Source organism: Aspergillus puulaauensis, chromosome 1, assembly GCF_016861865.1.
Source record: "Aspergillus puulaauensis MK2 DNA, chromosome 1, nearly complete sequence".
Lineage (NCBI taxonomy): Eukaryota > Fungi > Ascomycota > Eurotiomycetes > Eurotiales > Aspergillaceae > Aspergillus > Aspergillus puulaauensis.
Window position 1 is genome coordinate 1109447 of NC_054857.1, and position 25906 is coordinate 1135352.

General features: G+C 51.5%; 14 protein-coding genes and 1 non-coding gene across 15 annotated transcripts; 6 read left to right on the forward strand and 9 right to left on the reverse strand.

Moving 5' to 3' along the window:
* Nucleotides 1-112: 112 nt before the first annotated feature.
* APUU_10486A (uncharacterized protein) lies at nt 113-593 on the reverse strand (the record flags this gene model as incomplete). Its single annotated transcript, XM_041701329.1, has 2 exons — nt 113-285; nt 335-593. The coding sequence occupies 2 exons, from the start codon at nt 591-593 to the stop codon at nt 113-115; spliced, it is 432 nt and encodes a 143-aa protein (XP_041549852.1).
* Nucleotides 594-1389: 796 nt separating this feature from the next.
* Nucleotides 1390-2026, forward strand: APUU_10487S (uncharacterized protein; the record flags this gene model as incomplete). The annotated part of the gene is made up of 4 exons (XM_041701340.1): nt 1390-1493; nt 1541-1652; nt 1705-1888; nt 1944-2026. 4 exons carry the CDS (start codon nt 1390-1392, stop codon nt 2024-2026), a joined length of 483 nt encoding a protein of 160 aa, XP_041549853.1.
* A 575-nt stretch (nt 2027-2601) lies between these two features.
* On the reverse strand, nt 2602-3117 carry APUU_10488A (S26 family signal peptidase; the record flags this gene model as incomplete). Its single annotated transcript, XM_041701351.1, has 2 exons — nt 2602-2770; nt 2825-3117. The coding sequence occupies 2 exons, from the start codon at nt 3115-3117 to the stop codon at nt 2602-2604; spliced, it is 462 nt and encodes a 153-aa protein (XP_041549854.1).
* An 822-nt stretch (nt 3118-3939) lies between these two features.
* On the forward strand, nt 3940-4663 carry APUU_10489S (uncharacterized protein; the record flags this gene model as incomplete). The annotated part of the gene is made up of 2 exons (XM_041701362.1): nt 3940-4524; nt 4577-4663. 2 exons carry the CDS (start codon nt 3940-3942, stop codon nt 4661-4663), a joined length of 672 nt encoding a protein of 223 aa, XP_041549855.1.
* Nucleotides 4664-6235: 1572 nt separating this feature from the next.
* APUU_10490S (uncharacterized protein) lies at nt 6236-7912 on the forward strand (the record flags this gene model as incomplete). The annotated part of the gene is made up of 5 exons (XM_041701374.1): nt 6236-6323; nt 6367-6612; nt 6658-7518; nt 7579-7752; nt 7818-7912. 5 exons carry the CDS (start codon nt 6236-6238, stop codon nt 7910-7912), a joined length of 1464 nt encoding a protein of 487 aa, XP_041549856.1.
* A 683-nt stretch (nt 7913-8595) lies between these two features.
* APUU_t10002A lies at nt 8596-8691 on the reverse strand. The gene has a single exon. It is a non-coding gene; the product is annotated as a tRNA-Phe (tRNA).
* A 199-nt stretch (nt 8692-8890) lies between these two features.
* APUU_10491A (uncharacterized protein) lies at nt 8891-9871 on the reverse strand (the record flags this gene model as incomplete). The annotated part of the gene is made up of 3 exons (XM_041701385.1): nt 8891-9483; nt 9547-9654; nt 9700-9871. The coding sequence occupies 3 exons, from the start codon at nt 9869-9871 to the stop codon at nt 8891-8893; spliced, it is 873 nt and encodes a 290-aa protein (XP_041549857.1).
* A 1075-nt stretch (nt 9872-10946) lies between these two features.
* Nucleotides 10947-12030, forward strand: APUU_10492S (homocysteine S-methyltransferase family protein; the record flags this gene model as incomplete). Its single annotated transcript, XM_041701396.1, has 2 exons — nt 10947-11849; nt 11896-12030. The coding sequence occupies 2 exons, from the start codon at nt 10947-10949 to the stop codon at nt 12028-12030; spliced, it is 1038 nt and encodes a 345-aa protein (XP_041549858.1).
* Nucleotides 12031-12125: 95 nt separating this feature from the next.
* On the reverse strand, nt 12126-13804 carry APUU_10493A (putative amino acid permease; the record flags this gene model as incomplete). The annotated part of the gene is made up of 2 exons (XM_041701407.1): nt 12126-12242; nt 12299-13804. The coding sequence occupies 2 exons, from the start codon at nt 13802-13804 to the stop codon at nt 12126-12128; spliced, it is 1623 nt and encodes a 540-aa protein (XP_041549859.1).
* A 1748-nt stretch (nt 13805-15552) lies between these two features.
* APUU_10494A (ankyrin repeat domain-containing protein) lies at nt 15553-16538 on the reverse strand (the record flags this gene model as incomplete). Its single annotated transcript, XM_041701418.1, has 2 exons — nt 15553-16057; nt 16105-16538. 2 exons carry the CDS (start codon nt 16536-16538, stop codon nt 15553-15555), a joined length of 939 nt encoding a protein of 312 aa, XP_041549860.1.
* A 968-nt stretch (nt 16539-17506) lies between these two features.
* Nucleotides 17507-19917, forward strand: APUU_10495S (uncharacterized protein; the record flags this gene model as incomplete). Its single annotated transcript, XM_041701429.1, has 7 exons — nt 17507-18034; nt 18089-18170; nt 18236-18709; nt 18784-19009; nt 19070-19156; nt 19204-19526; nt 19598-19917. 7 exons carry the CDS (start codon nt 17507-17509, stop codon nt 19915-19917), a joined length of 2040 nt encoding a protein of 679 aa, XP_041549861.1.
* Nucleotides 19918-19937: 20 nt separating this feature from the next.
* Nucleotides 19938-21009, reverse strand: APUU_10496A (uncharacterized protein; the record flags this gene model as incomplete). The annotated part of the gene is made up of 4 exons (XM_041701440.1): nt 19938-20009; nt 20064-20217; nt 20283-20857; nt 20911-21009. 4 exons carry the CDS (start codon nt 21007-21009, stop codon nt 19938-19940), a joined length of 900 nt encoding a protein of 299 aa, XP_041549862.1.
* A 420-nt stretch (nt 21010-21429) lies between these two features.
* APUU_10497A (uncharacterized protein) lies at nt 21430-22502 on the reverse strand (the record flags this gene model as incomplete). Its single annotated transcript, XM_041701451.1, has 2 exons — nt 21430-22236; nt 22308-22502. 2 exons carry the CDS (start codon nt 22500-22502, stop codon nt 21430-21432), a joined length of 1002 nt encoding a protein of 333 aa, XP_041549863.1.
* A 113-nt stretch (nt 22503-22615) lies between these two features.
* Nucleotides 22616-24623, forward strand: APUU_10498S (uncharacterized protein; the record flags this gene model as incomplete). Its single annotated transcript, XM_041701462.1, has 4 exons — nt 22616-22823; nt 23013-23435; nt 23491-23903; nt 23985-24623. The coding sequence occupies 4 exons, from the start codon at nt 22616-22618 to the stop codon at nt 24621-24623; spliced, it is 1683 nt and encodes a 560-aa protein (XP_041549864.1).
* Nucleotides 24624-25120: 497 nt separating this feature from the next.
* Nucleotides 25121-25633, reverse strand: APUU_10499A (uncharacterized protein; the record flags this gene model as incomplete). The annotated part of the gene is made up of 1 exon (XM_041701473.1): nt 25121-25633. One exon carries the CDS (start codon nt 25631-25633, stop codon nt 25121-25123), a length of 513 nt encoding a protein of 170 aa, XP_041549865.1.
* Between the last annotated feature and the right edge of the window lie 273 nt (nt 25634-25906).

The window sequence follows — 25906 nt, forward strand, 5'->3', positions numbered from 1 at the left end:
AATAATTATAACCCCGTAGGACAATTCAATAGACAAGTTTTCTTAACTAAATGAAATACATAACTAATTCAAGTAGAACATCTCAACCACATCGGCAGCAGTCTATTCTAACTTAACCAGAGAGAGCGTTCTGGAGCTGGGTCTTGTCATCCTCACTCAGACCGGTGTACTCAAGGCTGGCGCTGCCCATGGGAGTAGGGACAGGGCCACCAGCCTGGGCAGGGTTGTCGAGGAGAACAGCAGCGAGGTTCATGCAGGCAGGGGGGACATCGTCGGCGCGGGCGGCTAGAACACGTCAGTATTATATTGCTTATGGTAATGTTTTAAGACTTACAGCTGTCACCAGTGCTGTAGACGTTGACAGGCGATCCCTGGTCGTTGATCTGCTGGGTGCACTGGTCGATGGACTCCTGGGAGACACCAGCAGGGAGGTCACGGCGGCTGTTCTTGGTGCCAGCAGCGATACCTCCGGAGATAGCACCACCACCGAGACCACCGGCAATGGCACCGATGACGGCGGGAGGAGCAGGGCAGAACTGCACGAGGGAGAGGGCAGCGAGGGCGCTGACGGCGGTGGTGGTGAAGAAGTGCATCTTGTAGATTGAGTTGGTTGGAAGGAAGATAGAAGAGTTGTTGTATTGAGTTGGAGATTGGATTGTTGCTGTTGATGAGATTCTTCTCGGGGGATATGCCCATATTTATAGCCAAAGACAAGACACCAGCTTACAGCTACAGGCTGACTTGTTGGTTCCATCAAGTCCTGCTCTCGGTCGACTTCCGCTGAGCAGTCCACCGTGCTACGCTTGGGGGCCGTTGGACATCCAGCCGCCATGGGGCACGCTTGCTCACGTTCTAGAAGGCCAAAGCGCACTATCTCATGACTGGAATGACTCTTTACTATGCGAGATTTTCCTCAGGATGGCTTCCTGTGGAGCCCAGGGCACGACTAGAACGCAGGGCGCCCTCTGGCTGCAGGATCAGAATCCATAGATCCTGGATATAGCTACATCCATAGCCACGATGGGGCCAAATCGAAGGAAGAGCTGAAGGTTTGATAACGAAGAAGGGGCATAGGGGCTAGGATGATGCCTTGGAAGCCAGCCTGCAAGGTCCACAGGTGCCCTTCTTCAGCTCGGCGTCCTGATGGGGTATACTGCACGGGTTGCCATGTTGGAAGGGGGAATGAGCAGCGTTGGGGGCGGTCATGCGATAGAGACTTGGATATTGGAGTTTGCTGATGGATTCATGTCAGATATTGCTCCAAGTCTGGTGAATTTGGGATATAAAAACCCATCTCCCTCAGTAATCTCATCATCAACTCTCAATCATCAACTCATTCTACTTCTCTACTTCACTTCAAAGCTTCTCTTTACAATCAATCTCTTCAAGATGCAACTTCTTTCCGTCTCTGCTGCTATTGCTGCTACCTTGAGCATGGTGCAGTTCTGCCCTGCTCCCCCCGTTGTGCTCGGTCCCATCATCGCTGGTGCTCTGTAAGTCTCAAAAGCTGGCTTCACTGCTACCAAGCTAACAGCCTCAGTGCCGGTGAAGCCGGTGCCATGGTCGGCTACGGTGTTGGCAAGATCAACGGCAAGCGTGACGTTGCCGTCAGTGGCTCTATCAAGGGCTCCGTCTTCCGCAAGCGCGACGATGTGAGATATACGCAGATTCACTACGAAGCAAGAACACTAACGAATCCAACAGCCCTTCGCCGGCCTTCCCCAGCCTGCTGCAGACACCTGCAAGGAGCAACTGAACGGCGTCACTGTTGAGTTCCAGAACACTGGCGAGGGATCCTTCCGCGCCAACAACATCCCCTCGGCCTGCATGACCCTGTCCAATGTCATTATCGGCCAGGACCCCGCGCAGCCCGCCCCTACTCCTCTGGGTACGTATCTTCCACTGATTCCTTGACAATGTAACCTGTGGCTAACTGACTACAGGCTCTGACTCCCTGGAATACACTGGTCTCTCCGAGGACGACCTCAACAAGCTCCAGTCCGCCCTTGACGGCAACGGCTACTAGGTGGGGGTGAATAGCCTCAGCATGTAAAGTATCCTTAGTGCAAGGAAGAAGTGGAGGCTCACGGGGCCGTTTCAATTGACTCATGTTCGTGTTGGCAGTGAGATTGCTTTCTGTTTCTGTGGAGTAGACTAGTTAATTCTGATCCGATATCAAATGCCTCCCCACAATATTACTGTATACCCTCCCGTCGATCTTCCTTAGTGCACGTCAGTAGTCTAATTAAAGTCTTGGATCCTGGCTAGTCTCTGCTTCTGGCCCCAACGGCTCCATTGTCCTTCAGCTTCGGCCCTCATGTTCTCCATGCGAGCATGCTGATGCTCCATGCACTGCCATGTCGATCAACTTGGCAGTTCTGGCCCATCATGCAATCTACAGAAGTATCGGTGGGTCAGGAGTGCAGAAGTTCGGTGAAGACCTTCTGGAAGGTCGGACCTCTCGGAGTAAGATTCCTGACTACCTTAATTCGTCTACACTGTTGGTGTCGTGTAGGATGATCTCCACCTCGCATATGACCTCATGCTAATTACAATCCAAGCATCCTCCCCTGTCTGGATGTCCAGTTCCGCTTCTATCTATTATTCCTTCCTCAATCCGCCTTGCAGAGCCACACTCGCCCACCCCAGTCTCGGCACATACCCCTTCACCAACCCGACCACCTCTTCGCGGAGTGCAAACGGGCGTCCTGGGACGTACATGTACCTATCGTCAACCGCATTATTATCCCCCTTTGTCAAGATGTGTTGTCTGCTCCAGTTAGCTAGTTCAGAACACTCCAGAAAACAAATACAGTATACGCACTTCAGCTGTCCCTGTCCCTCCACGGCCTGATAATCAACAGTAATCGCCCGATGAACCATAGGCAGCGGCTTCCCTGGGATCCAGATCACAGGGATATCGCCAGGATGGATAATCTGCTGCCGGTTCGAAAGGAAGATGAGATCGCCGCGCTGGAAGGCTGGCTCCATGGACCCGGACGTTACAACCAGGATGGGGTATCTGGAGCCGGTGAGGATGCATAGTGCTTCCCAGGCCATGAAGACCGAGGCGACGGCCCAGAGGATGGGGAATATTTGCAGTAAAGGATTCTTCATGCTTCCGATCGCATGGATGGTGGTGAATAGATGATGGTTGTGATGTTCAGGTACATGCAGGGAGATACGTGTGGGAGGGATGGGACCCCACTTCACCTGGACTCTTCAGTTTCACTCTTCATTCTTCACTTCAGCTATGACGATCAGTTGGAGGTTCAGTCTTCAGTCTTCAGTCTTCAGCCATGGCCCCTCCAGGTCCTGACCCACAGCTGTGGGGGCTGTTGTCGTACACCGACTCCATACACAAGGTACTAACAGGCTAACTAGTTTGTGAAGAGTGAGATGATGTCAGCTTATTGGCGTGGCAGTCCTTGGAGATGCAGTCAACATGCGTTGGGTTTGAATCCATCCGTTAGAAGCCCTAACTGGCACAGTCTACACTCTGCAGTGTCAGATCTCCACACATGCGGCGCAGCGCTTATTTCGGGGCCGGCAGGGTTCCGCGCTGTTTATTGATCTGATTGGCTCATAAATGGCGATCAGAGGGGCAAGCTATGGAAGAGACATTGGGGCGATTCTAACCAGCTGTCATTTGGCGATTCACATTCCAAACTCCACTGCTGCGACACCAGCGGATTCTGCTGTCCCTCTTCGTCACCAGCTGTGCCTGATGACAGCTCCTCAACCTCTTTGTCTATCGTTGTCTGCCGAATTTAGACCGAGACGCCCCAATCTTGGCTCCTCGCCTCGCTTTGAGCTGCCTGATCCTCCTTAGTCTTTATCAGTGGAGACCAGCCAATTCACCAGTTCATCCCAACACCTCATTCTCCTCGTCTCCTCTGCTAGCTACTCCTAGCAAACGCTGCTAGCAAATTTCACCAAATGGAATCCCTCACACCCCTAAAACAGCCTCTCGCCATCCGCCCCGAGCACGTCGTCCCCTCCACCACCACAATCCGCGTGAAGCAACACAGCGCCAGCTGGTCCAGCAGCAACTTCACAATCACTGCGCAGCCGACGCCCGAAAGCCCCGAGCCTGCGAAACTGTTCGCCGTCGATGGCGACTTCGCGTCGTGGTCGCAGCGGCGCCGGTTCTGCGATGCGTCGGGCTTGCCGCTCTTTGAGATCTCGCGCAAGGATCTTGGTGTGACGTATTATCTGCATCTTCCGGGGGAAGGCAAAAGGAAGGGGAGTGATAACGATGAATCAGAGCGCATTGCGACGATTGTGCCCAAGTACAGCGCGCTCAAGGATAAGTTCGACGTGCATTTCCGGAATGCGGCGGCGGATGGCGAGGAGACAGTTCTGGAGGTGAGGGGCCAGAATATCTGGAAATCCAAGACGCATGTTTACCACCGCGGGCATCTGGTTATGGTGGTCAAGTTGACGGATATGGTTTCGGTGTATATCCCCGGGAAACGACCGTCTTGGGAGGTTGTTGTGGCTGAGGGGATGGATTTGTCGCTGGTGCGTTGAGATGCTTTCTTTTACTTCTTCCTATGTTAACCTGACTTGACAGGCATCGGTTCTTGCTGTGCTTCTCGCCATGATGCTATACTCAAGCAGTGAGGCGCCATCGAATACCCTTACCAACTCGAGTTACTGATTCCCATCCAGGTGGCAAAGGGACGGCGCCGGCGCCGAAAACAGGGCCGACGGTAGACAGCACTGCTAAAGGATAGACTGGTATAGAGGATGTAGTCCCGAATGGAATGAACAGTACATCATACAATCAAAATCAAACTAATCCCACCTGGAATCCCTTCAACCCAGTCCAAACTACGGTGTAAATATGTGGATCTATAGATCGTGAAGGAATCCTGAAACGGTAGACTGGTCTCATGAAATTGTCAGCCGCATGGGGGCCAACTCAAAATGGACCTCGTGGAGTATACTCGTAGAACACTAGCCAGTACTACTCACGTCTTAAATGGCCCGGTTGAGATATTGGTTTGGAGAAACATCACTCATCTTGTGAACTATGCTACCCTACACTATCAAAGAGATGCCTTCCTGCTGAGGCCCTGGGGTCTCCTAGAGTTAAGTGCACAATCTAGCAACAATAGATTTATATTAAAATATAGACCATGTAAATAGCCATGCCATCAGATCCAATCAATGTGCTTCTCCAGCAAGATCGGTGAACCTGCTTCGAATGAATGGCATAGGAAGTGCGGGTTGCCTAATCGGGCAATTCCGCTGGCAACAGTCAAAGCTCCATCTCATCTCACACTGACAGACTGACAGCTCGCTCCTAAGAACATACTGCCGGGATTTCCTGATCAAGGAGAATTAATCAGATGGCAGGCAGGAATTGTTTGTCAAATTCCCCTTTCCAGCTCCATACATTGGCCCAGGGCAGATAATGCTATATTCCTATCTCAATGCACACGCAGTCTTATTCACCTGGTATATACACCTAGCTGGCTATATGAATACCACATCTTTCGCTCCTATCTTGACACCTGTTAACCACCACCATATTCCAGGTATATTCACTCCAGGGCTCCCAGAATTCGAACATTCATTCCTGTTTCAGCATCCACAGTCAATGGTTTAGACTATCTCCCTGATCATCTCGACCGCAGAAGTTATAATCTCAGCCTAGCTGAAGGCAAGATAAATTATAATCTGATTCTGGTTCAGCCAGTTGCTCTATGGTATACTGAAGCCTCATTCCAGAGCTCAACCGACATGCACAGCTTTCCGAATATTGCTCGCTGTCAGCCAGAAACAAGCAAATACAAAGCTGTCGAGCCAAGTCTGCAGTTTCCAATCGAATTAGACACAGATCGATCTGCAATGCAAGGCTCTTCCGCCCGTCACCGTTGGCTGTGATGGCTCACTGTGGCGTGATATTCCTCCAACCGCATAAGACGGCGGCTGATCCTCCATGCAGCTTGCATGCAGCTCGACGAGACGGAGTTTGGGTTTCACCGGATCCTCGCATGCTGCAGTCCATTTCCTCCAGGCTGGCTAAAGTGGACACGAACCCCTCAATGTCCTTCTTCGCTTTTGTCAGATTGAAGTTGGGGCTGCCTGCCACGCAGCAAGGGATCTCAAGTCAACCCACCACCTTCTGGAGCGCCGCACTCACGGTTTACTTAAATCTCTGGGTTTTTTAATAAGAGCTTTGACAGAACTTCGTCTCTCCGTGGTCTCTGTCCGGGGCAACAACATGGCACCCGGCAGGATGCATTTCGCGCATAGGGTGTGCGCTTCGAAGCCCTTCATCTTGGTTGCAGTGATACTCGCTCTATTCTGCGGTCAGTTTAGCTATTCTTGTCTTTTCGCTGCTAATAAACCCAGACACCTTCCTATACAGCTTCCCCGTCCCGATATTAAGCTACATGATCGAGCACCGTCTGCAAATCGACCCATCGCAGACCCAGAATATAACCACAGCCTTGCTCAGTCTGCACGGGCTTGCAACACTTGTATTTGCTCCTGTTATTGCGCACTTCGCCGACAAATACCCGACACGAAAACTCCCGTTCTTGATTAGTCTGGCTGGGTGTCTTGTCGCCACACTCTTGCTGAGCTTGACTCCTTCACGTACGTCACCTTCGAAGGCTCTCAGTCGATGCTGATAAACTGCAGTCCCGGCTCTTTTTATAGGACGTCTCATCCAGGGAATCGCCGGTGCAGCTTCATGGATTGTGGGTTCAGCCACCTTGACCGACCATATGCAGCTCGAGAGCCTGGGAAAGCTCTACGGGCTGTCCATGTCATTTGTGAGCGCCGGGGTTGTCGCAGGCCCTGCAGTGTCCGGTGCTGTCCTGGAGCTGGCAGGATACTGGACTGCATGGTCCATCCCACTAGGCCTTCTCCTCCTCGATATAATAATGCGGAGTGCCATGATTGAGACTCCCAAAGCACCATCCCCAACCACCAAACCCTCCTCTCCCACTCCAACTCCATCCGGAGAACCCAGCGAGGCATCTGCCCTTCTACTCTATAACCAGCTAAACAACATGAACACCATAGACCCAGATTACGAACCCTGGCACGACATCGGCCCAGAACCAGACCCAGACCCAGACCCAGAACCCGGCTTCTACGAAACAATGCTCACAGACTCCCGCGTCCTCGTCGGTCTCGCCAACACAGTCCTCAGCTCCGCCCTCCTCGCCAGCTTCGACACAACCCTACCCCTGCATCTCCGCGACACCTTCGGCTGGGGCAGCCTCTCCGCCGGCATAATGTTCCTATCCCTGCATCTCCCATTTATCCTGCTCGGCCCTCTCGCCGGCTGGGTCCGGGACCGCGCTGGACTGCAGTATCCCACGACCGTGGCCTGGGCGCTTCTTGCGCCGGTGATGTGGCTAATTGGTGTTCCTGGGTCTGGGATATTCGCGCCAAAGTCGGCGGTTAATACCGAGACGATGTTCATTTTTGCAATCGTTGTCTTTGGGGTCATTGTGCCGTTTGTGAGGGGGGTGGGGTTTTTGCAGGTTTCGCGTGAGTCCTACCATCTTTCTTATACTTATTATATATAGTACTGATTCTTTCTTGGTGTAGTCGTCCTGAACGAATTCGAAACGAAAGACCCGAGACGGTTCGGTGAAAATGGAGGCAGCAATCAGGCCTTTGAGTTGCAGGACATGGCGCTTAGTACAGGACTGATGGCCGGTCCATTGATTTCGGGGACCTTGGCTCAAATTGCTGGGTATTATTGGGCGAGTTGTGCTTTTGGTGAGTGTAACTTTTATATATCCCTTATCTAGTCGTGCTGCTACGTACTAACTGTAGATGTACAGCTATCCTGTGTCTTCTTTCGGCGCTTGCTTCGATATTCTGCCTTGCCGATAGGCCAGTGACAGGGGGTGGCGGTGATGACGGTGTAGATGTTTGATGTATTAATAGAGAAAGCTGATCGGCTTGGATATCCGCTATATTTTAATTATTGCTACGACGACTATTCCTATTGTATATATAATGTTCTATCATACTTCATAACCAGTTCAATTGTCACGTAGGTTATATACTGCTCTTCTCCCGACTAGTCCTAGTATGACTCGCTTTTCGCCGATTTCTTAGTCCATTTTACTCCGAGCAACCCTCAGTTTTCGGCCAATTTTCAGCCTGCTTCTGTGGGGTTTTAGCAAGAAGCTTGACGTTCTTGACTATGCTTACATTGAACTGGCAGTATTGGCTACATTATCAGTAAAGTTTATATTGATTTCATGTTTATTTCGGCACCAAGTAACTGCTAGTTAAACCTTGTGCCTACAGGGTAGATATATATATATGCGACATCTCCAAGTAAAATCTGAAGATGATCCCTGTTCAACCAGAAACACCCTCTCTCTCTCATTTCTGCACTAATATAACAGAATATAACCTACAAAAGACAGAATCAATGTTCCTCACTGTATAATGCAATGGCAAAGACAGACAGCACGTCCAGTGCAACTCGACCAGGTCGGCAATGCCAAGCCACGTGTCTCGCCTCAGCCTCTCATTGGACACGGCTACAGTATCCGACCAGGAACCACCGCAAAAAAATAAGATTAAGATTAAATAAAAGACAAAAAATGGGATGAGCCGGGATTGAACCAGCGACCTCACGATTCCAATGAACAAACTAAAGTAGACTTCAGTCGTGCGCTCTCCCAACTGAGCTATCACCCCGTTAACATGTTTTGTTGCAAATATTGTACCTTATACTTGGTCTACGCGATCTAATTGTTTGGTGCTGTTGACTGAAGATTTACGTGGGTTCAGGTCAACTGCCAACACAGGCTAATCATGCATGTATTGTATATAATTCATTCATTAATTAGCTCATTAACTATGCTATATTCATCATTAATACTGAATATGGTTATCGTCACACCCGCTTCTCACCAGCCCCAAGCTCAGCTATGGGCCTGTTGCTGTCTCCCGAGTCAAGCTCTGACGGCAGAGCAGAGAGCTCAGATGGAGGAGCAGGGAAAGCACCCATTCCAGCTGTTTGCGGCAGTGGTAGTGGTTGTGCCACCGGTGCCGGTGCTAGATGCTGTGGCCGTCCTCTGTAATGTCTCCAAAGGAGGTACGCCCCTCCGATCAAGATGATGCCTCCCACTGCTACGCCTGCACCAATACCGCCCTTTGCACCGGGCGACAGCCCCCCACTGTTGCTGTCGTTGTTGTCGTTGTTGCTATTATCGCTGGTTGCATCCGTCGGGGTCGTGCTAGGAGCGGCACTTGTCGGCGGCAATGAAGTAGGCGCAGGTGTAGAGGTAGTAGGGGAGGGATCGGATTGCTTGAGAATTCTAAACCCACGCGACGGAGCCTCTGCTGCATCGTCATCGTACGGCTGATCCTTGGACGCAACGGGTGGCATGAGACGATAGACGAATTGCCCGCCGCCCTCGTCGATTTCCTCATCTGTCAAGCTAACTCTCCAAGCCCAGGTTCCGCCGCCCTCGGAGTTGACGCTTGCTGGAAACGGGTTATCGTTAATTCTGCCTCTTTACCTGAGTGAAAAAGTCTGGAGTGACATACTAGCTAGGCATCTTGTGAATGCGAAGCCGTGGAAGCTCGTGAGCCAGAGAGATATATTGCCATCACTATCGATTATTGGGTCTCCTGATACAGTCTCTTGCAATGTAGCTGTATTCATCAGCTATATACTCACACCAGCGGCGCAAGTCTTACAGTTCAAGACCCAGGCGAATTCCACGACGTCATCTTGAGTTATATCATTCGTCCCGTCAAAGTCAAACAGTGTTGGGTCCGGAGTAGTAAAGGCGTATTGCGCGGAAGTAAAGGCGATCAAGCTTGAAAAGCTCAGAAGCCCGTAGACGAGCCATCGAAGTGTCGTTACCATCTCGATTCGCCAGGAGAGAGATGTCAGCAATGGGGAAAACGAAACCCTTTCAGCTTCGTAGATTGGGGGCCGCAGTTTTATTTAAACGAGCTCCGCCACGTTCTGCACCTAGTCCGCAAGCAAGACAGCTACGAACTTGCGGCGACCAATGGCACACTCCCGTCGCGTGCTGATCGTCCATCTGCGCCTCAACCAGGGAAAACCTGAATAATGAGAAATGACGATCATCTGTAGACGCTCTTGGCACGGCCAGTGCTCACAGGGTCAACTGGCGTTTCCGACCAGGATCAGCCGCATCAAAGCCGCTTGTCTCGATAGCCGTTGTTCTTAGTAAAGATGGCATCTATAAGTTAAACAGAGACGAAGCTCGCTCGTTAGACCTGCATGCTGGCTGTCTTGACAACTTCCTTATCAACTGAACTGCTCATCTTGATCCTGGAGTTGGCGATTTCTCGATATAGAATGGAGGGCAAGCCCCCTAGTTGCCAATAACTAATACTTACACCGTGGCTGCAAGGTCTGGGCTTGTAACTAGGAATCTAGTACACCATTGTAGGTCCGCTGCGAGTAAACGCGGGAGAAAGATTTGGTGGTGATTGCGGTCGAGGAGACAGCTGAGGCCGTTGATCTCCTCGAGGTCCACATTGTAAACGTCCCTTGATGTAAATGCAAGCGACAGGATCTCGTCGATGAGGTCGGTTATGAGAACGAGAGATGAAGCAATAGAAGTACAAGGAGAGAGCGAGAGAAGGACTAAGGAGGTAGCGGTCATTTACTGTATTTACGGTAATCTATCAGGGATCTGGCTACAACTGAGCATTTCCATACCTTGTGGTTGTATATGGAGCATACAAGTAACTCTAGAAATACCATAAAAACGATATAAAAGGATAGCCATGTCAATTGGTATTTCATGGTGGAATGGTAATTCCATATATACAGGTCCTCTGTATGTTATAAGCGAGGACGTAAACATGGATTAGTCAGACTGACGCCCCCCACTGAATCATACAACACCAACACCGACATGGGCAATAAATGCATCCACCTCAACAACCAACACAGCACAATAACAATGCCCGCCATTCAAATCCTCGACGGTGGCCTCGGCACATCGCTAGAAGACAAATACGGAGTCAAATTCACCAGCACAAACACCCCGCTCTGGGCCTCGCACTTGCTAGTCTCAGACCCAACAACGCTCCAAGCGTGCCAGAAAGACTTCGCAGACGCAGGGGCAGACGTGCTTCTAACGGCAACATACCAAGTCTCGCCAGAGGGATTCGCGCGCACAACGACAGCTAAATTCCCTAATGGGATTCTGCGCAGTGCTATTCCGCGGTTTCTGGAAACGGCCGTCAACGTTGCAGAGAAAGCTGCGCACGCCAAAAAGAGTAAGATTGCGTTGAGCCTCGGGCCGTACGGGGCATGTATGATCCCGGGCCAGGAGTACAGCGGCGAGTACGACGCGGTGCATGACAACGAAGAGGAACTATACCAGTGGCATCTCTCACGGCTGCGACTGTTTCTGGGAACAGCGGAAGAAAATTTGCTCTCGCGGGTGCAGTACGTTGCGTTTGAGACGCTGCCGAGACTTGACGAAGTGCGCGCTGTGAGACGTGCGGCTTGGGATGCCGGGATCGCAGCTCCGGTGTGGATTTCGTGTGTTTTCCCTCGTGATGATGAGTGTTTGCCGGATGGGAGTACTATGGAGGAGGTTGTTGATGCGGCGGTGGGACCTCTGAAGAATGGGGTCGTGCCATGGGGTATTGGGGTGAATTGTACTAAGATCCAGAAACTCCCTGGTCTGGTTGAGAAGTTCGGGATTTGTATTAGGCAGGTTATTGCTGCTGGTCATATCTCGACTGCCCCGACTTTGGTTCTGTATCCGGATGGTACGAACGGGGAGGTCTATAATACGACTACGCAGGCCTGGGAGAAACGGGAGAATACAGAAAGTCAAAGACAGACGGATACGGTAGGTTGCCTCCCTGTACTACGCGAGGGATGGCTAATCGAGATAGCGTACGTGGGAGACCCAGCTTGCGCAGGTGGTCAACGATGCCAGCGCGAAGGGCCCTTTCGAGTCCTTCCTTGTCGGCGGCTGCTGTAAGGCATCACACCAGGACATCAAGAGGCTGCACGATAGGTTTCAATAGCTCAACGATAAATGAACCGGCTACTAGGTAGAATATGATGTCTATGCAGGACTCTTTTGTGATACACTGAAATCTCATGGATAGATATGCAATGGCTATACAAGCCAATCGACAAACCGACCCCAGAGAGTGTTGCTTGGGCCTGGCTGCGGCGCGATTTCTCCCTCCTGGAGACGCCCCGACCAAAGATCGATCTCATGGGCGCGAAGAAACTGCATGGGATCAGTACAGATAAAAAGAAAGAAAGAAATAAATAAGGCACACTGACCTTGGTACGATGCCAAATCTTCCACCCCAAGATCGGCGCAATAAACAACGGAATACCAATATACGCTGCTACAAAGTCCGATGTATTCCACTGCCCCTTGAGGAAAACCTCAAATCCAGCAACCAGAGTTATAACCGTCGAACCGATAAACCCAAACCAGGCTGTATACGGCTGCAGTGGCGCAGACCACGGCGACGTATCCCGCGAAACGCCCTGGGCCTTCATCGCAGCATAGAAACGAAGATAGCAGAAACACAGCGTAGCCCAAGCAATCAGGCCAGAGATGGTGCTCAAGTCGAGAAGCCAGGTGAAGGCTTGAGATGCACCGCCGCTTCCGAGACTCAGATAGGCCAGGGGGCCGAAGAGCCAGGAGACAATGACTGCAATGTATGGGACGCCGTGCTTGTTCACGCGGCCGAAAAACTGTGGTAGTTGGTGGTCGGTGGTCATGGCGACGATCATGCGAGATCCGACCCAGCAGTATGAGTTTCCTGCGGTCCATGCTGCAATGAGGATACAGGCGTTTACAATGGACGGTAGAGCCACTATGCCTGCTTCCTTTATAGCAACGACAAAGGGCGAGCTGTTGGCATTGTCGTCCCCAGAGGTCAGGTCCGGGTGGCGCGGGTCCACGATCATGCCGATGAGCAGAGCACCCAGGATATAAAAAAAGCCAATGCGATAGGTGACACGGTGGGCAGCCTTGGGGATAGACCGGTGGGGGTCGACGGCTTCAGCAGCGGCAATGACAACGGTCTCGATACCAACGAAGCTGTACGAGGCGTTAACAAATGCAGACAAGAACCCTAGAAAGTGCCCGGTTGGTCCTTTGATACCATCAAGGTCCGTCCAGGGGCCAGGGGTATGCCAGAAGCGAAACCCAATGGTCTCCTGGTTTGGACCACCACCGGCCGTAATCACAATAGACACAATCACCAAGCCCAAGAAGCAGAGAATTCTCACTGCCCCTCCGAAGACTTCTGTTTCACCATAGAACCGCACATTCATCAGGTTAACAGCCAATATCAACACCAAACTAATCGTGATCACCAGCGCAGGCGTTATATCAGTCCAATACGCAACAATGACAGCCGCCGCAGAGACCTCCGAGGCAAGCGAGACATTATAGCAGTATCCATAAGTAATCGCCAGCGAGAATCCCACAGCAGGGTCAACAAACCGGGTTGCCCAGTGGGGGAACGAGCCTGCGGTGGGGAACAGAGTGGCCAGCTCGGCGATACTTTGCATCACACACCAGAGCACCGCGCCGACAACGCCGTATGCGAGCAGCAAGCCAGCAGGACCAGCTTTGGCATACGCAGCGCCCGTCCCAACAAAAAGGCCTGTTCCAATGCCGCCGCAGAAACCGATCATGGTGACATGGTAATTGCGCAGAGCACGCTGTGTCGCGCCGCGGCCGCCGACATTGAGCTCGAGCTCGCCTTTAGGGCTGATTGCATGTTCTTCCAGGGCTGACTGAGCCGGATGGATCGACTCGTCTCCCATCGTGCTGATTGTTGCACACAACGTCGAGGTAAAATATCAGCGGGGGAATAAAATCTGCAGTTAGTCTGATCACGCAAGCGGGTGGATAAGACGTGAAGACATCCTAATCTATCTGGGCATAGTTGACCCACTTCGCCGTTGCCTCTATTTGCTTGACTCGCTTGACTCTCCACTGTCAATAAAATGGTGGTCTTGTAACCAAGAACAGTCGGGCGACTCGAGTGAGAATAGAGTGTAGAAACTGTAGAATGAGGCTGCAACACAGGCGTGGGCTGCGCAGAGTTTCACCACCTGCCCAACAGAAAGGGGAATGCTATGTAAATTCGCCTCTTTGCCCCCAAGCAACGACGGAATGTTCCTGGCTGATACGCTTCACAACCAGGCATGAGTATGACTGCGATTTAGGTGATTGTCGGCAGGAAGACTTGGCCCAGCCAGGGTAGCTAAGACATGGCTCCCTTCCCAGCGCCAATGTCCTGGCCGCACCTTGACCTTTGCATCTAGGTCACTTGCAAAAGAGGACGCAGTAAATCTCGACTGGTCCCACTGAATCAGCCCACTGAGCTTCGTATGAGGACCTTGTAACTCGAAAATAAGGACGTCGCTCCCGGTTCGCTGACAGTCGTTTCAGTCAAACTCCGAAACCAAATCCGTATCTAACTCCGCCGATATTCGAGTCGCGTATTTGGGAGAGACTACCCGTATAAAGTCTTCACCGAAGTCCATTGACGGCTGTTTGTAATTTGCTCGGTCAGAATTCCCAAAGGGTGCCTCTTGAATTAATATCCCAGCCCTGAAGCCATTGATACGAGCCCACTTCTTAACATTGCTACTTATCTCATCGCTCCCTGTTGAGTACAAGCAGCTTTACATACCTAACCATACCAAAAATTATCACCATGGCCGCAAGCGACATGATGAAGGCCCTGGTTTTTAGGCCCCGAGTCAATCCCTCGCTGTGGAGGGCATCACCGTGCCAATCCATGGACCAAAACAAATTATTGTCAAGGTGCAGGCTGTCGCGCTCAGCTCGGTAGACGTCATGAACGTAGACCACCCTATCGCACTCCAAGATACGCGAGTCGTGGGCACAGACTTTGCAGGGGTTGTGGCGAGAATTGGCGAGGATCTCGAAACCCTGGGAGACCCGCGGGTGAAGATTGGCGTACGCGTCGCTGGTTTTGTAGGATGAGTCTCATTTACAGCCAGTCATTATGGAGAAGTTGGTGTACAAGATATAAACAGGAACGCCACGGAGTGATTACCTAGAATCTCTTGACCTCGGGTTGTGCAGGCAAATTCTTCACAGAACTTGAAAGCACATCACCCGATCTAGGGAGGCAGGCCTTTTTTGGATTTCTTTGTTTAATGATAACTGACAAAACTTGAGGTACTAGGAGGCATAGCAGCTTTCTGTCTCCCAGTCTCTTATTGACTGGTAATGCTGTGGCTACTATTCTTGCCCCGCTGATGTCCAAGAACACAGCCGGCTCAAGCGTAAGCGCCTAACAGTGTACGATCAATCACTCCACATCATTTGCTACTTAGTTACAAGCAGAAAAATACCCCGAAGATGAAATGAGTGGCTTCGTGCTTGTCCTGGTGGACCGTCACTAGAATCCACTGTCACCTTCGTTAGCTTGGATTGGCAGAAGGCCGGAACAATACTTGATTAGATTGCGTTGATTAGGGAGAGGGAGCGATTCTGGCATGAATATGGATTGCACTGAAAAAGTTGTTATAGTTAACTAAAATCCTGTCAATTGCTTCCCCCAGCCATCGAGAATAGCAAGGACCTCTTCTTTCCGCCGCCCATGAGGCAACTCTCGTGCGGCACGGCCATACGTGTCTTGCAGGTTGATATCGCTCCCTCGCTCCAGCAGAAACTGCACACGTTCAGGGGAGTTGGCATAGATAGCCAAGTGCAACGCCGTTCCCAACAGACCGATGCGCCAATTTTCAAAGACAGCCGGATCCCACCCAAACTCGTACTGGTCGATGGGGAAGCCTGCCTCGTCGAGTAGCCATTGCAGGCATTCAATCCGCCCCTTCATGCCACCTTCCGCAGCCCGTTGCAGGGCATTGCTGCCCGGGAAGTTGGCCCCATGGGCGGCAAGCAACCGCAACGTCGACACTGAGGCAAAACTACCAGCGTAGCTGGGCACATCTTTGTTCCTACTTTTATTTCTAGCATTAGGATCGGCTCCATGCTCAAGACACCAGCGCGTTCGCCTCTCATTATGCGTCACAAACCTGTTCCTATTAGCATATATTGCCATCATCTAGTACAACAAACTGACGCTAGTATCGGGCAAAAGTTCGCCTGGATGGGGTCATTGATGTTCCACCCATTCTCTAGAAAGACCTCGAGCACATTGAAGGCGTCGGAATTTATGGCTTTCTTTGCGATTATGGGCGTAATAGGTACTCCTCGCTTATCGATGATGTATTTGACCGTAGCCACCTGGTTTCCTTCTGCAGCCTTGATCAGCAGCCGAGTGAGAAGTTCGTAAACAGGCTTGCTCATGTCGGTGCGGTCTCTCATTTCCGCGCAATCATCTATCTCGGCAATTGAGATGTCAATCCCGAGATGCTCTTCCCGTGTGACATTTTCATCAGGGACCCCAGCCTCCCATCTGGCGAGTTGGCTCTGCAGTTTGGTGAGGTCGCCGGCCTGGGCGGACTGTTCCATTTCCGCCGTGAGGGCCCGGAGATGTGCGCCTGCGCTGGACATGGTGAAAGGAGGATAAGTTGGGGGGAATAGAGAGAGGAAGAGAAGATGAAGAGGGAAGGACTGGTATTGTTGTATTGAAGTGTCCAATGCAGTTAGTGACCCACTAGTGGGGCGACCCAGAGTACCCTAAAAGTAATAGTGTCGTAATAAAACATGGTACAATAAGTATTGTCAGTCTATGAAATTGTCGATAACCCCGAGTCTGCCCCGTTTGCGATCCTGGGCATCATAGGGACTGCATCGGCCATTCGCACCAAGGGTGTTCGGAAGGCGTTTTCCGAGGCTGCAGGGGCACGGAGAGCACTCAGCGCGGACAAGATGAAAGCTTTTGGGGAAGCCTTTGTAAAGAAAGACGCTCAGGTGCAAAGAATTCTGAAGAGCTGCACGGTGCGGTGATGTATCCTATCCAATGCACTTGCAGCAAGCGAGGTATCTTTCAACACTTTCAATTCTATACCTTACTGTGATTCTCTTGTTTGCCAGTTATTCTCATAATGTTCTTAACCAGGTGCTGTCATCTAGAGGTTATCTCGAGATAATGTACAGCTAGCTTGAAAAAGTGTACACTGTTCAAAATAGAAGCAAATATCAATCAATCAACAACGCCTCCGGCGACACAAGATTAACCCACCCTAGATTCGGCTCCGACTGCTGCCATCCCAGCCGCTGCTGAACAAGCTTAGAATAAGTCTTGATATTCTTAGCTAGATATTTAGAGACAATAAGAATAGTGAAGGAATTAAAATATAGATATGGATATTCTTAAATCTTAATATTATAATAGTCGAGATAACCAAGGTTAAAGCGTGCTATTATATCTATATTCTTTTATTTACATGGAATACAGTGTAAGCGGCTGAATAATTACCGTACGGTACCGTAACTACCCCAGCTCGGAAGCGCAAGATCCGAGGGCCGGGGAAATGCTCCGCATCCCACAGTGACAGACATTCATCAAAAGAGTCAAAATGTCCGCCGCGACAGCCGGGAAAAAGTCTGCCTTTTCCTGCGACCGATGCAGGAGCAGAAAGGTCAAGTGTGGTGCCGAGCAACCCCGCTGCGCCCGCTGCATCGCACGGAAGGAGACCTGCGAGTACAAGCTCAATCCCACCTTGTCCTACACCCAGCAACTCGAACAGCGGGTCAAGGAACTGGAGGACCGTCTGGAAAATGCGCAGACGAAGGGATATGTCATGTCTTCTGCTTCGGCGGCGCCCTCTCCCTCCAGCACGGCAACGGTTGAGGCGTTGCCACGGACACCAGCAAAGAGAACCTATTCAGGGGCGACCAAGGGCCTGAAGGTTGATGCCGAGGGCGCAGTGACATACCACGGAGCGACAAGCTTCTTTCAGCTACCGACGTCGGACTTGAACGGAGCAGTCGGTGCGCAAGACCGCGGCGCCTTCAAGATTCTTGACGGGGGGAATCAGCGGAAGGAGAAGTTGGTCAACAATGCATGGCACCAGCGTGCCCTAGAAGCGTTCCTAGAAACCCCGGTATGTTGCCACACTCGCTTAAGCACTGTCCTGTGTTTATGTCTTCTGCCATAGGAACCTTTTCAGTTCCTGCTCAATATCCACTGGTGTTGGATTCAGCCCCTATTCAACTTTGTCTACCGTCCGGCCTTCACACGTAGGTCCTCCACGCAGCCCAGGACCTAAGCAGGTTCAATTGTAGTTGTGAATAACACTGGACAGGAGACATGGAGGTTCTCGGCCCTTACTACTCACATACGCTGCTTAACGCCATACTCTCGCATTCCGTCCGCTGGTGCAAACAGAACAAGCAAATCCAGAAACTCCTGGCGCCGTACGAAAACGGAGCTCTCTTCTCAAGACAAGCACGCTCCTTGCTCTTCCCCGAGCTTTTAAGCGGCCACTCAAAGGTACCTACCGTGCAAACTTTGCTGCTGCTTAGCGCCCAGGAATGTAGCGCAGGCAATCAAACCCAGGCTTGGCTATATAGTGGAATGGCGTTCAGGCTGATTGAGGACATGGGGATTACATTTACGGCCGATGGGAGCCACTCAGAACTAAACCTCGACGACGAGGACGTTGAGATCCGGCAGCGACTCTTTTGGAGTTGTTATTTCTGGGACAAGATAATCAGTTTGTACATGGGGAGAACCCCAATGCTGCAGCATTCCGGCATGAGTCCTGACCAAATCATATGTAAGTCCATGCCATATGTCCTTTTAACAGGCATTCCACCATACGGTATCAAGGTACTCACGCACTCGCCACAGTGGACGACTATGCTGAGCATGAATCGTGGTCGCCTCATGGGATTGTGTACCCTCAAGGCTCAGAATACCCGCCGACGACGGCGCACTCTATCTCATGTTTCCGATGGATGTGCCGGCTTTCTATCATTTTCAATCAGATTCTCCTTCACATATACGACCCCTCAAAGATTCATACCGATTCAGAGGTGAGGGCCTGTTTGCAGAGCGAGGGACAATCGCTGAAGCAGTAAGTGAATGCACAATGGGTATATTGTCTGTTATGTAGTTCTCACTATTGACGGTTTAGATGGTGGGATGATCTTCCGGACTTCCTCAGAATCGATACAGAACACCTTCCGCAACACTGTCCTCCCAGTCACATCGTTACGCTGAAGTATTCCCGCCATTCTGTTAACCCAGAACAGCTCTAACATATGCCAGTTGTCTGTATCATGTCTTCAAGATCCTCCTGTACCGGCCAATGCTGTCCCCAGGAAACATCGTGAACGAAAATCGAGCACGGCCGGAACCCCATCATCTTGTCGAGTGCATCTCGTCTGCGACATCGATAATCACAATCTACGACCTATTCTGTCGATCATTTGGATACGAGTATACTGTTCTATCATTATCCTATGCTCTGTATACCGCTCTATCGATCTTCCTCCTCCAGATCCAGGCTGCGTCACGCCCGAATGTGCAGGCTGTGACTCGGCTCAAGTTCTGTACCCACGCTTTGGAGCGCCTCAGCATTCTGAGCCCAGGTTGGCGACCACTCTATCCCTTGGCACATCTATCTCTTGGCGCAATTTTGCTGACCCAGACCTACCTGTAGTTGTTGGCAGCGCATTAGGCCTGGTAAACGACACATTATCGAAATTAGGGCTGGACACGCTCGTCAACCCAGCGAACGGAGAAGGCAGACCCGCGGATGACACGGTACAACAGCACCATAATCTCGGATTATTTCCCGCAGAGTCCGATTCTACAGGTCAGAGGCAAGAGGATCTGGACTGTCCTGAGAGATTCCTTTATGATTTCGATCCAAACGAATTCACTATATCCGACGAGACACTCGAAGCGTTTCAGTTCCTCACTCCCATCGAAGCGACGTTTGGAATTAGCTATGACCAGGAGCACTCAGTGATTAATTGATTGCAAATTTCATATCTCCATCATATTGGCGGCTTCCAACTGACGAATTGAACGACTTGTTCATATACTGTGAATGTTATGCCGCTTGAAAGCTAGCAGGCAGCCAAGTCAGTTAGAAGAATCGCCTGCTCGTAAAAGCCACTTACCATTAATCGCATGAGTCGCGGCGTCGTACCTCGCCAAAAAGCCCTGAACCCTTCCTTCCGCGCAATATCTGTTGCACAGTCAAGCATACCATTATGTGCGTGTCCAGCACTTTGAATGCGCGTCTTGACGTTATCGAATGGCATCGAGGCGTATCTATCTCCTGTCAGCGAGACATGTCCAGCTAATGTCAGGATTAGATGGAGAGCATAGCTACTCACACAGTCGCAATCCCACTCAGGGCGCCGATCGCCAACGTTGTGCCGACCGTCCCAGCAGCTTCAGGCCATCGTTCCGCAACCTCGCGCTGTAGCATGCCAAAGGTCGTGAATCTCACCCCAGAATTCACAGCCTGTTTACCTATCACCGGCGCAGTGCCTCTCCAGAAGCCGCCGACGCCGTCCTTTTCTATAATTTCCTTCGCCATCCTGGCTATGCTCGGGTTTACAAGCTCTGCGCCGCGCCTATTTGCCTCGATCATCCTTGTCTTCAGGGACTCGGCTGGTGTAACGACAAGAACCGACTCTGCAGTCCCAGCTGCGACGCCAGCCAGCATCGTTGCTGTATTCTCATTGAAGATCTCCAATGACGTGAACCGCTTTTTACCGCTGGAGAAGCCAAAAAACCTGACCGAAGCTTTGAGTGCATTGCTGGTCGCGAGAGCAGTGCAGCCCGCGTATAGTCCAGGGATGCCATGGGTGCGAACTGTGGAACGAAGGAGGGAAAAGGACGAAGGCTGGGGCGTGACTTTGCTTTTAGGCAACTGGCGAAGAGTTTTGACAAACTCAAAGGGATACTAAGGGGCAGCGGGTTAGTTGGTTAATAGCCCGGTGCGCGTGGTTTGCTTACCGTTATCATTGTCTCTGTTGCCCCTGCCATGCCACCCGCTAGCAGTCGTGTACTGACTGCTGCCGAGCTGCCCTGCTGTACATTGCGTGTCTTTTCCATCTTGTGTATCTTGCTGAGATGAGACTCTCCCAAGTATAAAGGATATTCTTGAGCTTGTTTATTCCTCCTAGGCCGGAACGACATCATATGTATGATGTATGTATGCTATGGTAGTCACTGCTCGGAACTTGACCGAGACGTAATCAGGCCTCAAGGACCACGGAGAGAAAACTTGGACCGACGCCGTAGCCTACAGTCAGTAATCAATCCTTACTAGCATGTTTCGTACGTTTCTGGCCCCTATCTGAAGATGTTGGGTTTCCACTAGACACGGCCCCATGCTCCAAACATGGTTATTACAGTAACGGGTCTAGAAGCGTCTTGCAAGTGCAGTAGGGTTTATCCTCAAACAGGTATCAGACTTGGCTGTTTTTCTATATGGTAGGAAAAGATCTATTTGCTGTCCGAACTCCTCAAGCTCTATTCCCATAACCTCTCAGCGTTACCTCTGAACACTCTCTCAATCAGAGCTTCGTCCCCCCCGCACCAGGTCAATAATGTCTCCATATAGGGCCTGATATCCAGTCCCTCGAACCGCGTATGCGGCCAGTCACTAGCGAACACCATCTGGGTCATTCCAGCGACGTTCAACAATTCCCTCGCAACCGGCTCCAAGTCCCTCAACGTGCCATCTCTACTGATCCTATACGGCGCCGAAAGCTTGACGTACACATTACCTCGCCGCAGCATGTTAACGAGCGAGCGAAACCCCGGAAGGCTGTACGGGTCGCCGCGATGCAAGACGCCAAAGCCACCCAGATCCGGGGCCCCAAAATGATCGAAGCAAACCCTCACCCCCAGCTCTGGTACAACCCTCTCCAAGACGCCGGCTGTAGCCAGCGGGACGTATAGCTGCAGGACCCAGTTGTACGGCCGTATAATGTCCGCGTATCGCCGTACCGTCGCCGCCAGCTCGTCCTCGTCCATGTGTCTACCGCTGGATTGCGTGTTGACGCGGACCCCTCGAACCCCCCACTGGTGCCATTTCTGGAGCGTTGAAGGGTCGATTGTGGCGCAGTCGAAGGTTACTACGGCGCGGCCGTGCCGGGGTCCTATTGTTCGAAGGGCGTCGAGCAGGCAGGAGTTGTCGGTTCCGTAGATAGACGGCTGGACTAAGACGATATTGCGGATTCCGGTTGAGGCCTCGAAGAGTAGCGCCTGGGAGAGGAGATGGGGGGTGGGAGTGTACAGTGCGTCTTCGGCGAGCGGGTACTTGACTGGGTCGACCTGGATGCAGTGTCAGATATCACAACTGTTTTCCATGTAGGCTGGATTGTCAATTGTAGTATCTCACTTACTACATGCATATGGCTGTCCCAAGAGCCGCGCGGAATCCTGCTGACTGGAATTCGCTTCGAGACAGGACGTCCTAGGTAGACTTGTGATTGGCCCTTGCGTGAATATAAAAGCTGCAGTAGCAATTGAGAAAGACCAGAAAGACCCTTCTGAATCAAGGTGACGAAACGGCGCATCTGCAGAGACAGAGACATCATTGCGGTTGCTTGAGATGAAGAGGCCACAACCGGAGAGCACATATGAATGAAAAACAAGATGGGTGAGTGATTGCCCCTTGGACTCCTTGCCGGAGTATCTACCGACCATCTGCATGACTTCGAATGTTGGAGGTACTGTATCTGTTAGATGTCGGGTTGGAGAAGCTGCTGCTCTGCACATACTTCGGAACTTGACCGAGACAGACACTGGCGGTCAAATCCCGAGCATCGCAGTGATTTCTGTCTCGGTCAACTTCCGAGCAGATATGCACTTCCAAGCTGCGAGTTGTTCCCCGGCTGAGGAGTGTTCCTGGGGTATAGGTATGGGAACTCAACGAGGTATAACTGTCTGTCCCTCGCTCGTCCTAGATACCGCACTCAACCGGGATCATGTTCAAGGCGAAGAGCTTCAAACCGTATTACATCTTCACAATCCTCATCGTTGCCACTGGAGGAATACCGAAAGGCAGGCCAATCACCTCGTTTCAACAAGAGCTAACCCTCTAGCAGGCTATGATGAAGGCGGATTCAGTGCTTCTGTCGGCTTGGATTCCTTCAAGCAAGACTTCAAGCTGCTGCCTGAGCTGTGGACAGACAATCCCAGTGGTATGGCCGATCGCAAAGCCAACATATCCTCATTCGGTGTTCTAGGTGCAGCGTTTGGCTCCCTCCTCGCCCTGGTTCTTACAGACAGAATCGGCCGCCTGCGATCATGGCAAGTATTTGTTTTACTCTGGGCGACCGGGACATTCATCCAGGTCTTTTCCTCGGGAATCCTTAGCTTGATGCTCTTTGCACGGATCTGGGGAGGACTCGGTTCAGGAGGCCTCACAGTCGCCGCACCGCTGTATCTGTCTGAGATTGCACCGGCCGCGTCCAGAGGAACCATTGTGAGCATCTACATGGTCATCCTGCTGTCCTTCCTCACAATCGGTACGGACTCGTTCCCCAGTGCCTCGTTCCGCCAGCTAACGGGCCATCCTAATAGGCTTCTTCATCAACTTCGGCGTCGAGTCTGGAATGGAATCCGGTCGAGCCCAGTACCGTCTCGTCCAAGGAATCCCCCTCGTCCCTGTCGGATTCGCCTTCTTCTGCTCCTTTTTCGTCTCCGACACTCCTCGCTGGCTCGCATCCAAAGACCGAGACGATGAAGCACTCGCGGCCCTCACGCGCCTTCGTGGCTCAACTGACCCGGACGATGCCTCTCTGGCGCTCGAATACCGCGCCATCCAAGAGCAGGTCCGGATGAAGGAGCAGAGTCTCGGTGACGCGTCCACTTGGACCGTCATCAAAGAGATCGCAGCCTGCACCAGCTACCGCAAGCGATTCCTCCTCGGGGTGCTCATGCAAACGGTTGCTCAATGGAGTGGAGGCAACGGTATCACATACTACATTCCTCAGGTACGCAAGTCAAAAATAAATAAAACAAATAAATAACAAAAAGCCTTGGAGCAACTCTGCTAACGTACAAACCCATCGCAGATCTTCACATACGCAGGAGTCGTCGGCAATGATACCTCCCTCATCACCTCGGGCGTATACGGGGTCGTCAAGCTCGTCTTCACCATGGTCTTCACCTGGGGCCTCGTCGACATCGTCGGCCGGCGCCGCTGCATGCTAACCGGCGTCGGGCTGCAGTGCATAACCCACGTATACCTGTCCATATACATGGCCCTGTTCCGGGGCGGCGATAACAAACCCGCATCAGACGCAGCCATTGCCTCTGTCTTCATCTACGCCATCGGCTGGTCCATCGGTTTGTGCACGGTGCAGTATCTATACGCAGCGGAAATCTTCCCGACGCGCATCCGCAGCGTCTGCTACGCGACAAACATGGCGCTACATTGGTTCTTCCAGTTTGCGATCGTGCGGGTGACTCCGAATATGTTGTTGAACCTGGACGTGTACGGGGCGTTTGTGTTCTGGGCGCTGGTTTGTGCGGTTGGGTGGGCCTTGCTGGCGGTGATGGCGCCGGAGACTAAGGGCGTTCCGATGGAGAGGATGGAGGAGTTGTTTGGTGGGAGATGGTGGATGGGATGGAATGCTAGGGTTGATTTATCAGAGACTCCGTGTGCAGATGCGCAAAAGGCCGGCGTTGTGGAGATTGAAAGGGTCTTATAGCTTAGCCCTAACGATGCTTCATATGTATACCGTGAGCCAGCAGGATCTTTATGGGCTGGTAAAACCATGCATATTTACACGGATAATATAAGCGAGCCCAACCTGCTTACCATCTATTTATATGCAGCTAAAGATGGAACTATTGACTCTTTTGTTTTCTTCCCCGGGGACATTCAAGGCCCTTAAGATATAGCCAGCCCTTGAATAGGATTTCCCAGGCATTGCAGTGGCTTTCCAGCCAGTGAATTAAGTTAATACCTTTACACAGCCTGTGATGGCCTCTCCGGGCACGAAAGTCGCAGATGGATGTAACAAAGGTGGTTGATAACTGTTTCGTCAATGGTATATCTCACGATTCAAGCAATTCATTTTATTTGTAGCTGTCTATGTAAAGTGATATATCTACAGAAACAAGTACACATTCCACCAAGACCAACCAGTCTAGCATTTGACAGGAAAGATGTGCTTTCCGAGTTAAGAAATCAGATAAACCAGCCCTATAGTCCTGGGTCATCACCAAGGTAAGTAGCTTTGAAGCCTTGCGTGTCGGCAGGGCAATCAACATCGCCCAAGTCCCAGGAGGTACCGCAGTACCCATCTATACCCAGCGCAATACCGATGAAATGGGTGCTAGACTGGCCATCCGCAAGGGCGATGTTGCTTCCATCCTTGTTCCTGATGGAGCACTTGGACGGCTGGATCGATTTGCTCCAGCAATTGAAATGGTACTCGGTTCCCTCAAGGAAACACCCACCGGTCAGAGCGAAGGTGTGGCCATACCCGCCGCCGCAGGCTGTATAGCCGTCCGGGTAAGACTCGCTCCAGACAGTCTCACCGGCTTCATTGACGAGAGAGAAGCCGTCGGTGTGGCCGTTGCTTCCTTGTCCACCGGGAGGGCCGATGGCTGACCAGTCTCCAGAGGCCCAGACGGCGTTGAGCTTCAAGGCGTAAGTGGAGGCGAAAAGGGCACTGCTCAGGAAGAGAAACTTGGAAATAGGAAGCGCGACCATTTTTTGGCAGTTTGGTTTGGAGGATGATTGAGAGGATAAGGAGTGATGATTTGAGTGAGGATGCAGACTTTGCTCCGTTTCTATACTTCATCTTCAACGGCCCCCAACAAGTTGAAAGAGGCGATGCTGAATGATCGACCTTATGCTGCCCACCATTTCAATGGTCACTGTAACCTGATATCATCATCATTTGTTTTGATCTGCTTCGGACCCATCTATAGGGGCTGTGTCCGGGTCTTGATGGGTCTTTGGGACGCCTTACTTACGATCCGG